The 15481-nt window shown below is 53.0% G+C and overlaps 1 protein-coding gene across 5 annotated transcripts in view; it reads left to right on the top strand.

The window, feature by feature from the left end:
* TLE3 (TLE family member 3, transcriptional corepressor) overlaps window positions 1-1303 on the top strand; it is a 41240-nt gene extending 39937 nt beyond the window's left edge. For all 5 annotated transcript variants that reach the window (XM_054168802.1, XM_054168801.1, XM_054168800.1 and 2 more), the window contains exons 19-20: window positions 221-297; window positions 1189-1303. In XM_054168802.1, the coding sequence (XP_054024777.1) occupies window positions 221-297; window positions 1189-1296 (185 nt within the window). In that variant the 3' untranslated portion in view covers window positions 1297-1303. The remainder of the gene's footprint in view (window positions 1-220; window positions 298-1188) is intronic.
* The last annotated feature ends 14178 nt before the right edge of the window (window positions 1304-15481 follow it).

Genomic DNA, 15481 nt, shown 5'->3' with positions numbered 1-15481 from the left:
GCCTCAGTGCTATTGGCCCTGGGGTCCGAGCGGTGGCCTCAGTGCTATTGGCCCTGGGGTCCGAGCGGTGGCCTCAGTGCTATTGGCCCTGGGATCCGAGCGGTGGCCTCAGTGCTATTGGCCCTGGGGTCCGAGCGGTGGCTTCAGTGCTATTGGCCATGGGTTGGAGGTCCAGCAGCAGCACTTTGTTGGCTACTGACATCGTTTTCCCTGGCCCCAGGTAAATGGTTTGTGAGTACTGGAAAAGACAACCTGCTCAACGCCTGGAGGACGCCCTACGGAGCGAGCATCTTCCAGGTAGGACACTTCTTCCATGGAGCATGAGGATGGCTGGGCAGCATCTAGACCCTCCTGTTGGCATCATCCTGGGGTGGAAGGCTATGGATGGGGGGGTTGTGGTGGGGGGTGGAAATCCATCCTTTTGGGGTGGTGGGGTTGGTCCCAAGTATGTGGCGATGCTACCAGCAGCACATGGCTGTGGCTGTGCTGTTGAGGAAACCAATCCAGAATCATAGAGTAGAATTGGAGAAGTCACCCTGGAGGTATGGATGTTAGGAAGAAGTTCTTCACAGAGAGACTGGCCATTGGAATGTGCTGCCCAGGGAGGTGGTGGAGTCCCCATCCCTGGAGGTGAATGGAATGGAATGGAATGGAATGGAATGGCATGGAATGGCATGGAATGGCATGGAATAAACCAGGTTGGAAGAGACCTTCAAGATCATTGTGTCCAACCTATCACCCAGCCCCACCTAATCAACTAAACCATGGCACCAAGCACCCCATCAAGCCTCCTCCTAAACACCTCCAGGGATGGTGACTCCACCACCTCCCCGGTCAGCCCATTCCAATGTTTATGCCATGGGTTTAGTTGACTAGATGGTGTTGGATGATGGGCTGGAAGTGATGATGTCGAAGGTCTCTTCCAACCTGGTTTATTCCATTCCATTCCATTCCATTCCATTCCATTCCATTCCATTCCATGCCATTCCATGCCATTCCATGCCATTCCATGCCATTCCATGCCATTCCATTCCATTCCATTCCACTCATGACCGCCGCCCTGGGCAGCCTATTCCAAAGCCTCGACCGCTCCCGCAGTCCAACGCGAACCCCCGAACCGACCCCCCCGGGCCGTCCCTCGCGCCCAAGCCCAACCCTGACGCCTTCCCCCTTGTTTCCTCTCCCCAGTCCAAGGAATCCTCGTCCGTCTTAAGCTGCGACATATCGGCGGACGACAAGTACATCGTCACGGGCTCTGGGGACAAGAAGGCCACAGTCTACGAGGTCATCTACTAGCGGCGGACGCGCCTTCTCCTGCCGAGCCGGGAGCGCGCCCCCGCGCGCGCCGAGCCCGCCGCCGACCTGCCGGCGGCCAGAACTCGGGGTGGCCACGGTGTGGGGGGGGGAGGCCGAGAAACCTCTTGGGGTGTGATTTTTTTTTTTGTTTGTTTGTTTGTTTGTTTGTTTCCTTCCCCCTTCACCCCCTCTTTACCCCCCACCCAACAAAAGGATTTTTTACCCACACGGACCGGCGTCGCTCTGGGAGAGCCCAACCTCCGCCCGACCCCGCGCGGATTGAGGAGGAGGTCTGCAACTATGGCACACATTGAAGCCCTGAACGAAGATTTATTTTGGGGGGGTTGTTTGGTGGTTTGTTTTTTTTGTTTTTTTTTTATGGGGTTGGTTTTAGGGGGTTGATTTGAAAAGGTTTTTTTTTTGTTGTTGTTGTTTCGGTGGGTTTTTTTTTGTTGGGGGAGGGAGGGAAGGGCTGGGGCTTGGGTTCGGTTTGGTTGCTTTTTTGTTTTCCTTTGGAAGGGTGGGATGGGGGAGGAGGAAAAGGAGGAGGAAGAGGAAAGTGGGGGGTGGGGGGGGAGGTGGGGGTGGGGGAGGTGTGTGTGTGTTTATTTGGTTCTTTTGTTCTTTTTTTGGGTTTTTTTTTTGTTGTTGTTTTTGTTTTTTTGGTTGTTGTTTTGGTTGTTTCCAGTTCTTTCCATCTGCTCTTTTTGGTGGCACTATAAAGGACTTATTTTTTATTGTGACTTCTAATTTTTATCGATTTTTTGTTGTTGTTGTTGTTGTTGTTGGGTTGTTTGTTTTCTTTCTCCTATATATTTTTTTTTGTTGTTGTTTCCTGGTGGGGGTGCATCCTTGTGGACGACAACAACAACAACACAAAACAAAACAAAATGTAAATATTTGGACTAGTAAATAGAGTTGGAAGGGTTGGGGGGGAGGGAGGACACACACCCTCCACCCTCCCCCCCCTCCCCAGTTACACTAGTTGTGTATTTTTCGTCTGCTGTAATTGTAATTTTCCACTGATGGTTTGGTTTTGGCTTTTGGCTTTGGGGTTGTTTGGGCTGGGGGTTTTTTTTTTTGGTGGTGGCAAACTTCATCCTTTTCCCTTTCCTTTTCTTTTTGGGTTTGTTCTCTTTTTCTCCCCACCCCACCCCACCCACCCTTTCATCCTGGAGCATCCTTCAGGCTCCGTGGAACTTTTTCTCTCTCCGCTCCTCCCCTCCTCTCCCCGCCCCGGCTTCCAGCAGCACTTCGACCACCGTAGGGCAGAGCTCGAAAGGTTGAGCTCCTGCTCTGTCTGTTGCCCTGTTGGTTTGTGAGTGATGGGTGAGGAAAGGCTGCTGAGCTTTGGCTCCTCAGCTAACTGGATGGGACATCAAGCAACACAAATCACCTGGTTTTTTGTTTCAGGTTTATTTAGGGCTTGTTTCGATGATTTTCTTTTTATATCTATGGACGTTTTGGGGTTGTGTTTTTGTTCTGTTTGTTTTGGTTCTGGACCTCTGTTTCGTTTTCTTTTTTTCCTGTGCTTGGATGTTTGGAGCCAAGGGGAAGCCCCACTGCTGTGCAAAAAAAAAAAAACCAACCCCAAACCCCAACAACAAACAACAACCCAACAAAACAACCAGAGCCCTTCTGGGTCTTCGGACAGAAGAGAGAGAGAGAGAGAGAGAAAGAGATGAGGAGTTGATTTCCAAGAAAGTTTTAAAAGTCAATTCAGCTCAGGGAGCCATGAAAGAGGAAAAAAGAAACAAAACAAAACAAAAAAAAGAGAAACAAACAAACAAAAAAAAAAACAGAAAAAAAGGGGAAAAAAAAAAAAGAAAAAGAGGGGAAAAAAAACAAACCTATAAATAGCAACTTCTGTGTTTTGTATTCAAATGAAAGTAAAGAATTAGAATGGATAACCTTTCAAACAAACAAACAAAGAAATACAGTTTTTTTTTTGGTTTTTTTAAGAGCAAAAGCTTGCTAACCAGCAAGGGGTTTGTGTGTGGTTGGGGGATGGGGTGGGGTGGCCCAAATAAAAACCCCCACCCCCAGTAACCCAAGGGGCTGTACAAGGGTCTCGTTGGCCTCTCTGGTCTTGAGGTTGGAGGAAAGCTTCTCCCCTTTTCCTGTTCCCTCCCAACCCCTGCCCTAGTTCCCTGCTTTCAGCCTTTTCTACTTTAAAAAACAAAGTGGGAGGTGGGGAGGGGGGGTGGGTGAAAATCATCTCCCCCCCCCCCCCCCGCCCCTCTCCCCTAAAAAAACCCAAAAGGAGCTCAAAGTTATTTGTGGAGCAGAAGAGCTCACCCTGGAGGGGAGCAGATGGAAGAGAGGATTTTTTTTGATACCACCTTTTGTTTTTTTTAATGGATCCTTTTTTAATGGTTGGAGTTGAAGCTGGGCAGAAGGAAGAGGAAAAAGAAGAAGGGAAGTGATGGGTTGGGGGGGGTGGGGGTGTTGTTTTGTTTGTTTTCCTTTCAGGGGCCAGGGGAGAGGTTTGGCCAAGGGGCAGCCGGGCAGCCAAGCCCCGGCTCTTTGGGCTGTGTGGCTGGCAGCAAGGAGGAGTGGAAGCAGGATTTAAGGGGAAATGGTGGGGGTTTCCCATAAACATTAAAAGGTTTTTGAGATTTTATCCTTCCCCCCCCAACTTTTTCAAGAAGAGAATAAGGTTGGGGATGTTGATGTCATCTCCAGGTGGCTTCTCCTCCCCGGGGGGAGGAGACGGGATGGAGCTTGTGTGCTAATCAAAACCCAACCTGCATTGAGGGAGGAGTGGTTCTGAGGGTGGTTGCACTCCAAGAAGTGACTCTGAAGAAGCCCCCAGACCCATGCTGGTACTCACTGATGGGTTCAGCCAGGCCCTGACTGTGCTTTGGGACTGTTCTTCAGCCCCTGCAGCCCAAGTCCCTGGCGCTGCGTCCAACCCCCATGGTGCTTGGAGCATCCATCCCCTCATCCTCTTTGGATTGATGGAAACGTTGGGAAAAGGGCTGGGGGAGGGGGGGTGAAGTTTGGAGCTGCCTCTGCCAGCAAACTGGTTTGAAAGTCAGGGCTCTTGTTTTCCTCCCCACAATCAAGGGAAGAAAGGGACATGAAAGGAAAAGAAGTGCAGGGGCCAGAGCTGGGGGGTGGGGGGTGGGGGGGAGAGAGGGTCCTAGATCAGACTTCTCAACTTTACACCAAAGTATGTAGCAGAATCTGTACAGCTGTTAATAACTGCAACTGGTTTTTGTAATAAAAATTAAAGGAAAAAAAAAAAAAAACAACAAAAAAAGGGGGGAAAAAAAGGGAGAGGAAAAAAAGGACAAAAAAAAAAGAGGAAAAGAAAAAAAAAAAGAAAGAAAAAAATTAATAAAAGTTAAATGTAATGAAGCTGAACTTGAAAGCAAAGTTGTCTCCAAAGTGTTTGCTCTCTCTGAAAGCCTGCCCTGAATTGGTCCTAAAAGCAAGAGAGGGGTTGCTGCAGGGTGGGGCTGGGAGGAACAGCACACCCACACACCCCCCTTCCCCAGCCAGAGATGGCATTCCCAATGGGAATGATGGTGGAGAGCAGCTGGAGGATGAAGCAAGGGTGCTGTGATGGGAGCAGCCCGTTCCAGCCACCAGCTTTTCCCTGTTCCCAGGTGGCTGCTGGATCCCCCTCACCTAGGGTTCTCCCTTCGACCCTGTTCCCAATGGGAATGATGGTGGAGAGCAGCTGGAGGATGAAGCAAGGGTGCTGTGATGGGAGCAGCCCATTCCAGCCATCAGCTTTTCCCTGTTCCCAGGTGGCTGCTGGATCCCCCTCACCTAGGGTTCTCCCTTCGACCCTGTTCCCAATGGGAATGATGGTGGAGAGCAGCTGGTGGATGAAGCAAGGGTGCTGTGATGGGAGCAGCCCATTCCAGCCATCAGCTTTTCCCTGTTCCCAGGTGGCTGCTGGATCCCCCTCACCTAGGGTTCTCCCTTCGACCCTGTTCCCAATGGGAATGATGGTGGAGAGCAGCTGGAGGATGAAGCAAGGGTGCTGTGATGGGAGCAGCCCGTTCCAGCCATCAGCTTTTTCCCTGTTCCCAGGTGGCTGCTGGATCCCCCTCACCTAGGGTTCTCCCTTCGACCCTATTCCTTGTAGGAAGGAGGGTGGAGAGCAGCTGGAGGATGAAGCAAGAGTGGGGTGGTTGTTGGAGACAGCTCCAGCCCTCAGCCTTTTCCCTGTTCCCAGGATTCTGGTGGCTGCTGGACCTCCTCACCCAGGGATTCCCCTTGTTCAGAGACTGTTCCTGATGGGAATGATGGTGAAGAGCAGCTGGAGGATGAATCCAGTGAGCAGCCACTGCCAGCCCTGTTTCTCCTCCCTCCATCCCAGGATGCACTGCTGGGAGATGTTCTCCTTACTCCGTGGCCATCTCATCCATTGCCCTTGGGGGGATCCCACAGGAACCCCAACCTCCCTAATTTCTTCTTCCCCAAAACATCACCCAGCTGCTGGAATCCTACTGCAAGGAAGGGTTCAGGGATGCAGGAAAGGGCTTCTAGCGGGGTACCTTGTCTGGGTGGGATGGCACTCTTGGGGTGCCCATGGCTGGTGGGGGGATGTAGGGGGATGGGATCAGGCATTGAACAGATTGCCCAGGGAGGTGGTGGCGTCACCATCCCTGGAGGTGCTCAAGAAAGGTGTGGACAGGGCACTCTGGGACATGGTTTAATGGCCATGGTGCTCTTAGGTTGATGGTTGGACTTGATCTTAGAGGTGTTTTCCAACCCAAATGATTCTATCCTATGATTTTTAGTTTGCTTTACTCAACAAGGTGGCCACAGCCCTGTGCCACCGGCGGCATCACCCCGCGTGCTTGGGACCAATCCCACCATCCCAAAAAGATGGAGTCTCTCCCCCCACACCTCCCAGTCATTATCCTTTCCACCCCAGGATGATGCCAAGAGGAGGCTCCAGACACTGCCCACCCCCTTGGCACTTGGGGCCACGGCCTAGCAGTCGTGGAGGTGTTGGGTAGAAGGCTGGGCTCGATGATCTGCGAGGTCTTTATCCGACCCTAACGATTCCTCTGATGATGTGAGCACCTACGTTCCAGAGCATCCGGCTTGGATGCCCCTGGACAGAGACAAAGCACTTTCCTTCAACTAGGACATATGTAGATGTCCTCTGGGAGCTTCTCTGTGATGGATTGAACATGACAGGGCCTGCTGCGAGGGAGAAATAAAAAGCAGCAGCGAGCTCGGGAGCCTCCCGATAATGTGTGGCCGTAACTGGTGCTGAGTGCACTGAAAGCAGGGTGGGAATGGGGAGGGTCAGGGGTGGGAGCTTCCCCAAGGGACCATTAAAAGGTAAAAACCAGCAAGAAATCCTTTGGTGAAAGATTTGACACAGGCTGGCGCGGGGGGGGGGTGTGGAAGGGTTTGGGTGGAGCTCAGTATCTTTCCAGGGAGGGCGGAACAGGTTGCCCAGGGAGGCTGTGGATGCCCCCTCCCTGGAGGTGTTCAAGGTCAGGTTGGATGAGGCCTTGAGCAGCCTCCTCTAAGTGGGAGGTGTTGAGACTAGATGGTCATTGAGGTTCCTTCCACCCAAACCATTCTGTGGTTCTATGATCTTCTTCCCCCTCAACCCCAATCCTCGATGTTGATTCTTTGGGTGTTTGACCTACTGTGGATTCTGCTGTCAGCAGTTCCCAGGTGAGGGGTCTGGAGCACAGCCCTGTGAGGAGAGGCTGAGGGAGCTGGGGTTGCTTAGTCTGGAGAAGAGGAGGCTCAGGGGAGACCTTATTGCTGTCTACAGATTCCTGAAGGGAGCCAGGTGGGGGCTGGTCTCTTCTCCCAGGCAACCAGCACCAGAACAAGAGGACACAGTCTCAAGCTGCACCAGGGGAGGTTTAGGCTGGAGGTTAGGAGGAAGTTTTACACAGAGAGAGTGATTGCCCATTGGAATGTGCTGCCCAAGGAGGTGGTGGAGTCAGCATCCCTGGAGGTGTTTAGGAAGAGACTGGATGGGGTGCTTGGTGCCATGGGTTAGTTGATTAGATGGTGTTGGGTGATAGGTTGGACTTGATCTCCTCAAAGGTCTTTTCCCACCTGGTTAATTCTATTCTATTCTATTCTATTCTATTCTATTCTATTCTATTCTATTCTATTCTATTCTCTATTCTATTCTACTCTATTCTACCCTACCCTACCCTACCCTACCCTATCCTATCCTATCCTACCCTACCCTACCCATGTGGCAGGAGGAGGCCATGGGCACCACCGGCTGTTGTTATCTCACTCTCTGGGGCACAAGACCCCCGGGAGGGCACCCTGAGCCCTTTCCCCACCCTGTTTCCATCCAGCACCCTCTTGCTTGCTGTGCCACCTCGTGCCATCCCTAGCTGGCTGCTCAGGGAACAGATGGCAGGAGGAGGCTGTGGGCACCATCAGCTGTTGTCATCGCTGGCGGATGACACGGAGTGTAAATTCTGTTGGCACCGCTCCCTTCGTCTGCTCTGCCTCTGCAGCCCACCAGGTTTAATTACTGTAATTGAGTTATAATGAATGATTCTGCCTTTCCATTGTCTGGAACGTGGTGGGGAGGCTGCTCCTGGCATAGACATTTCAGCTACCAAAATGTGTGTGCCCCTGCCTCCTCCTCCTCCTCCCCACGCTGGGTACCCGCTGGAAGGGTGGCAGCCTCCCTTCACGTGGCAGAGAGAAAGCAGCTCTCAGAGCAGTGGCAAGGTGCTGGTGGTCACAGAATGTTTGGGGCTGGAAGGGACCTCAAGAGATCATTCCAGTCCAACACCCACCCCCCCCCCCAGCCAGAGCAGGATCACCTAGGGCAGATCACCCAGGAGCGCATCCAGGCAGGTCTTGAGTGTCTCCAGAGAGGGAGAGAGAAGGGCAACAAGGTTGGGGAGGGGTTTGGAGCACAGCCCTGTGAGGAGAGGCTGAGGGAGCTGGGGTTGCTTAGCCTGGAGAAGAGGAGACTCAGGGGTGACCTTATTGCTCTCTACAGCTACCTGAAGGGAGGTTGTAGACAGGCAGAGGCTGGTCTCTTCTCCCAGGCAATCAGCACCAGGACAAGAGGACACAGTCTCAGGCTGCACCAGGGGAGGTTTAGGCTGGAGGTTAGGAGGAAGTTTTACACAGAGAGAGTGATTGGCCATTGGAATGGGCTGCCTGAGGAGGTGGTGGAGTCACCATCACTGGAGGTGTTCAGAAGGAGACTTGATGGGGTGCTTGGTGCCATGGGTTAGTTGATTAGGTGGGGTTGGATGATAGGTTGGACTCGATGATCTTGAAGGTCTCTTCCAGCCTGGTTAATTCTATTCTATTCTATTCTATTCTATTCTATTCTATTCTATTCCATTCTATTCTATTCTATTCTATTCTATTCTATTCTATTCCATTCCATTCCATTCCATTCCATTCCATTCCATTCCATTCCATTCCATTCCATTCCATTCTCTCCTTCTGCTCTTCCCAGTGGGGGTGCTTCAGCTAAATCCCAGGGGAAAAGTGTGGGAATAGAGAAAAACTAATCTGGCTTCATGCCTCTTGAAATCACACACACACACACACACACACACACCCAGCCCCCCAGCCCAAACTCAACACCAAATAACATGGCCAAAAAAGAAAACCAGACCAAGAAGCCAAGCCTCCAGAGGTTTCAGCCACTGCAGAAATCAGAAAGTCCTGGCTTCCTGATGGTTGGAAAGGTCTAGCCATCAACACACACCACCAGTCTGCTTGGCACTGTTGAGTCAATGTCTGGAATCCTGGGTTGAGTTTTGGGCCTCTCACTCCAAGAAGGACACTGAAGGGCTGGAGCACACCCAAAGAAGGGCAAGGAAACCAGTGGAAGGGCCTGGAGCAGCTGAGGCACCTGGGGTTGTTTAGTCTGGAAAAAAAAGGAAGCTGGAGGGAGACCTTCTGGCTCTCTGCTACTCCCTGCAAGGAAGTTGGAGGTAGGTGGGGGACAGTCTCTTCTCCCACAGAGCAAGAACAGGACAAGAGAAAGTGGCCCCAAGTTTCCCCAGGGGAGGTTTAGGTTGGATGTCAGAAGAAACTTCTTCACTGAGAGGCTTCTCAAATGCTGGAACAGGCTGCCCAGGGAGGTGGTTGAATCCCCATCCCTGGAGGGCTTTCAAAACCATGTAGACATGGTGCTGAGGGACATCATTAGTGGTGACCTGGCAGGGCTGGGTTAATGGTTGGACTCAATGATCTTGAATCCTGACCCAAACAACTCTCTGATGCTCTGGTTCCAAGACATTTATATACTCAAGTACTTGGGTGAGCCCAACCCTCCACCCCCAGGGAACTTCCCTGCCAGCTGGAGGCTCTCAAGCCATGACCAAGTGGCACACTGCCCCAAGGAGGCACAGGAGCAGCAGTAAGAGTGAAAACATGGTGTTGAGTACCAGAATCCCCAAATCCCATCATGGTGGGGGTTGGAAAGCACCTCTGGAGATCATCCAGTCCAACCCCCCTCCCTAAAGCTAAAGCAGGAGCCCTCACAGCAGCTTGCCCAGCATCACAGTGGCCAGGTGGGTTTGGAAACTCTCCAGAGAAGGAGCTGCCACAACCTCTCTGGGCAGCCTCCAGGGCTCCAGCACCCTCACCCCAAAGAGACTTCTCCTTCTCATTAGACAGAAGGAAGCCCTTCTGAGTTTTGAGGCAGAGGCCAAGCTGCTGAGAGTTTTCAACAGCAGAGCTGTGCATGATGGTCCTCCTTGACAGCTGGGAAGAAAACAGCACAGCCTCATAGACTCATAAAGGTTGGAAAAGACCTTTAAGATCACCAAGCCCAACCACAACCCAACCACCATGACCAGTAAACTATGCCCTGAATATGCCAGGGGCACAGGTTGCTTGAACACCTCCAGGGCTGGTGACTCCACCACCTCCCTGGGCAGCCTGTCCCAATGGCCTGACCACTCTTGCAGGAAAGAAATCGTTCCTAACCTCCAACCTAAACCTCCCCTGACCACCTCCTCTTTCTTTCAGGCTGTGGTTGGCTTAGAAGCATCTTGTGTGAGTATTTTGTGTGGAGCCCTGGGCTCCTTCAGTGCTCTATCAATAAATGGTTGACACCCCACCCCCCTAAGAAGTTGTTGGGGAGAGTAGCATTTGATAATTGAAACCTTTGCTTCTTGCTTAATTTTCCCCTTTTTTCTTCCTTCCCTTCCCACTTTTAACCCAAGGTAAATTCCTGTGGGATCAACACTACAGAGGAATTGCCCTGGAGGAACGTTGGCTGCTCCCCAATTCATCTTGTTAAAAAAAAAGCAAGCAAGCAAGCAAGAAAGCTTCATTATGAGCACTGAGCTGAGATGAAACAAGCCTCTGGAATTAACAAGTCCCATTTTCACCAGCCAGGGGTCTGCTGCAATGAAAGTCTGGGGTTTATGGTCACACTTAAAAGTCAAAGCTTCTCCCCATCCCCGCTCCAGCCCCCCCCGGGGGGAAGATGGGTGAAATGATGGAGGGAGCTGCATGCACAGGAGCACGTGTGCACGCACTGCAGCCCAGCCCTGGGCACTGAGCCCCTTCCTGAGCCCTGGAATGGGCTCTGCCCCGTGTTTCACAGCAATCCCAGGATCACAACAGGGTGGGGGTGGGAAGGCACCTCTGGAGATCACCCAGTCCAAATCCCCTGCTAAAGCAGGGGCACCCCCAGCAGCTTGCCCAGCATCACAATGGCCAGGGGGGGGGTTGGGAGCTCTCCAGAGAAGGAGACTCCACAGCCTCTCTGGGCAGCCTGCTCCAGGGCTCCAGCACCCTCACACCAAAGAAGCTTCTCCCTCTCTTCAGATGGAACCTCCTGGGTTGCAGTTTGTGCTCATTGCCCCTTGTCTTTTCACTGGGCACCACTGAGAAGAGTCTGGCCCCATCCTCTTGCCCCCCACCCTTTATCTCTTGCTGAGCCTTGAGCAGATCCCCTCTCAGGCTGCTCTTCCCCAGGCTCAACAGGGCTGAGGAAATCTACCACCTCTCTGGGCATCCAGCAGCAGGGTGTTGGGACCAAAGCTCACAGGAGCAGGAACACCAGGGACAGGGCATCTGCCACCCCTCAGAACAGCCCTCAGCAGGACCTTGGGACCCCCAGTTCCCAGGAGCAGGCACATCAGGGCTGATTCATCAGATGCCAGAGCCCACGGCTGCATTCAGAGACTCCCTCTGAAACACCCAAACAACCCAGCGGATCTCAGCAGCTTCCTGGCAGCAGGGAGCAGCTGTGATGCCCTCACTGAGGTGGATTGAAGCTGTTTAATTACATTTTGACACTAAGAGCTGGTTTATGATCCCCGTTTCTGTTGTGTAACGGGAACGCGCCGCGGATCGCCCAGGCGTAATCCATTAATACTCACTTGTGAGGATTTGGAGCTTTGGGCTTGTGGCCTCCTACCTTCCTTGCAGATCAAGATATTATCCAGCAGCAGAGCCTGTCTGGGGGAGCTGATGAGCCCATGACATGCTAAGAGGTTATGAACCTTCATTACCCTGATCCCAGCACGGTGGCAGCACAGGCTCGGTGCCCTCCGCTGAGGATCGCTCAGTCTTGGGTTACCACAGGGAGATGAAGGAGCTGGGCATGGACACAGGGGCTGCTCCCTGATCCTGCAATGAACCCTGCAAAGGGTCTCCTTTGCAAACCCACTCATGTTGGAGATCCAGCACCTCTAAGCCCTCAGCCCTGCTGCCAGGCGGGATGGAGGAGGAGATGATGGTCCGGGGCAGGCTTCCACTGCTGCTGCTCCTTGCTTTGGTGGTTCAGCTATTAGAAATGAATGCAAAGATGCAACACTTCAAAGCAGGGATGGGTCCATCTGCTTGACCAAGTCAGCAGGAGAAGGGGTCTTGTAAGAAGGGTGATGCTCCATCAGCTGCACTGAGAGGTGGGCTTCAAGGCCAGCAATATTGGTATGGCACTGCATGGCCTGGTGGCATTGGTTGTGCCCTCCTGACCACTGCTGGACAAGCCACAGTGTCACCAGCTGCCTTCAGCTTGCTCTTCTGCAGGAGGAGTTGGAAAAACTCAGGATGTTTCTGAAAACCTGAAGTTTCAAAGAAGGATAAAGATCAAAGCCAGCAAGGTCCAGCTGCAGCATCACAGCCTGGACAGCCATGAGGGGCCCACCAGCAGCTCCAGCTCCTGGCGTGGCTCATGTAGTGGTGGGTGGCCATCCCATGGCTGTCACAAAGGGCTGGAGGGAGGTAGCTTGCTCTGGGGGGTGTCACTGAGGGCTCCTCAGCATCAAAGCCCTCATGAGGGGTGACTCCATCCCACCCACAACTCTTCGCTCTGTGCAGGAGCCCAGAGTTCAAAACATCTCTGGAAGCAACATCCAGAGCAGTCCCAGCTGCATGGTCCCTCTCTTGCCCTTATTGAACTAGAGGAGTTCCCCTCCACTCAGCTCCCTCCAGCCTGTCCAGGTCTTGCTAGGAAGGTCTTCTCCAGGAAGATCTTTATCCCCTGCTGCTGCTCTGCCTGCTGAGTCTCCAAGGCCACATCCAGACAGTGGGGTGGGAGCAGCCCTGGTGCTGCTCTGCAGGTCTGCCCCTCGTGTCCCTCCTCAACTCAACACCCACTGACATCCTGCAACCCCTGAAGCCTCTCCCAAACTCCTCAAAGCAAGGCCAGAACTTTGCCTGTGGATGGGAGAGCAGCAAGGATTAGCTTCATCCCACCCCCTGAGCAGCTCCCTGGCCCAGAACCCCTGGCAGATAGCAGGACCTCAGCCTCCTCCATGCTGAAACAATTCCATTTCCCTTCCCCCTTCCCAACACTTAACCTCCTGATCCTTGCTCTGTGAGCACACATGATCTTGGCACACAGCTCCATGGACCACCCTCAAGAAGCAAAGCCCTTTCATTTCTGGAGAGCCTCAACTCAAAACACTCAGGGGTGGGAGAGATTTTTTTTCTCTCCCCCCTCCCTCTTTTTTTTTCTCTTTGGGTTTTGTCCCTGCCTATAAATTTTTAACAACAGTTTGGAAAACACCAGCAAATCATCAGTGACATCTTTACAACCCCCACTACTACCCCAAATAAAAGGTTCTCCAGATATCTCCACTGCTGATGGGGCTGCTCAGCAAGGGGCAGGAACATCTCTGGTGGGGTGGGAGGCTAGCTGAGGACTATAGAATCCCAGCATGGTGGGGGGGGTGGAAGGGACCTCTGGAGAGCATCCAGTCCACCCCTCCCTGCTCAAGCAGAGACACCCCCAGCAGCTTGCCCAGCATCACAATGGCCAGGGGGGGTTGGAAGCTCCATGACAAGGAGACTCCACAACCTCTCTGGGCAGCCTGCTCCAGGGCTCCAGCACCCTCGCACCAAAGAAGTTTCTTCTCCTCTTCAGATGGAACCTCCTGGGTTCCAGTTTGTGCCCATTGCTCCCTGTCCTGTCACTAGGCACCACTGGCCTCATCCTCTTTCCCTCCCACCCTTTATCTCTTGCTGAGCATTGAGCAGAGCCCCTCTGGGGCTGCTCTTCTCCAGGCTCAACAGCCCCAGGGCTCTCAGCCTTTCCTCCTCACAGAGATGCTCCGGGTCCCTAAGCATCTTTGTAATCTCTACTGGGCTCTCTCCAGTAGTTCCCTGTCTCTCTTGAACTGGGGAGCCCAGGACTGGACCCAGTCTTCCACCTGTGGCCTCTTAAGGGCACAGTAAATGCCATCCAAGTTCCACCTTCCATGTGCTCTGCGCCTTCACCTTATTGGGGTTCCCACCACACGGGTGCCATGGGGCAGCACCAAACCTATCACTTCTACACTGATGATTGCCCACCAACATTGCAGTCTCCTCAAGAAGGTATCAGGAGAGCTTGACACAGGTCCTTTCCCATAAATCCCTGCTGACTGGCATTAATTGCAGTGTCCTCCTCTGGCTCTCCATTAATTGAGTCCCGAATCAGCTGCTCCATTATTCAGCCTGGGATCGATGGCAGCCTGTCAGGGCTGTAATTACCTGGGGTCATCTTGGTTGCCCTGCTGAAAACACACAGCACAATGTTTAGCTTTCTCCCAGCACTTCTGGAACCACCCTGCTCTTCAAAGACTTAGTGAAAGCAAAACCAAAAACCCCACCAACACTCATCATAGGATCACGGAATGGTCCAGGCTGGAAGGGACCTGCATCCAGTCCGACCTCCCCGCAGTCAGCAGGGACAGCCCCAGCTGGATCAGGCTGCCCAGGGCTTCACAGAGCCTCACCTTGCATGTCTGCAGGGAAGGGGCCTCAACCACCTCCCTGAGCAACCTGTTCCAGTGTTCCACCACCCTCATGGTGAAGAGCTTCCTCCTGCTATCCCATCTAAATCTGCTCTTCTCTAGTCGCCCCTCGACCTGTCACCACAGGCCCTCATGAACAGCCTCTCCCCATCCGTCCTGCAACACCCCTTCAGGTACTGGAAGGCTGCCATCAGGTCTCCCCAGAGCCTCCTCTTCTCCAGGCTGAACCACCACAGCTCCCTCAGCCTCTCCTCATAGCAGGTGGATCACAGAATTGTCAGGGTTGGAAGGGACCTCAAGGATCAGCCAGTTCCAACCCCCCTGCCATGGCCAGGGACACCTCACACTGCAGCAGGTTGCTCAGAGCCACCTGGCCTTCAAAACCTCCAGGGATGAGGCTTCCACCACCTCCCTGGGCAACCTGTGCCAGTGTCTCACCACCCTCGTGGGGAAGAACTTCTTCCTAACATCCAATCTGAATCTACCCACTTCTAGTTTTGTTCCACTCCCCCTAGTCCTATCACTTCCTGACACCCTAAAAAGTCCCTCTCCAGCTTTCTTGTAGCCACCTTTAGATACTGGAAGGTCACAATGAGGTCTCCTCAGAGCCTTTTCTTCTCCAGACTGAACAGTCCCAACTCCCTCAGTCTCTCATAGAGCCATAGAATCAGTCAGGGTTGGAAGGGACCACAAGGATCATCCAGTTCCAACCCCCCTGCCATGGGCAGGGACACCTCACACTAGATCAGGCTGGCCAGAGCCTCATCCAGCCTGGTCTTAAACACCTCCAGGGATGTGACCTCAACCACCTGTCCTCCTGGAAGAGGAGCTGCAGGCTTCTGCTCATCCTCATGGCCCTTCTCTGGACACCTTCCAGCACCTCCAGATCCTTCCTGTAACAGGGGCTCCAGAACTGAATGCAGTACTCCAGGTGGGGTCTGAGCAGAGCAGAGCAGAGGGGGAGAATCACCTCCCTCAACCTGCTGGCTGTG

This window comes from Dryobates pubescens, chromosome 17 (genome assembly GCF_014839835.1).
Source record: "Dryobates pubescens isolate bDryPub1 chromosome 17, bDryPub1.pri, whole genome shotgun sequence".
Taxonomy (NCBI): Eukaryota; Metazoa; Chordata; class Aves; order Piciformes; family Picidae; genus Dryobates; species Dryobates pubescens.
This window is presented reverse-complemented; position numbering and strand designations above follow the sequence as displayed.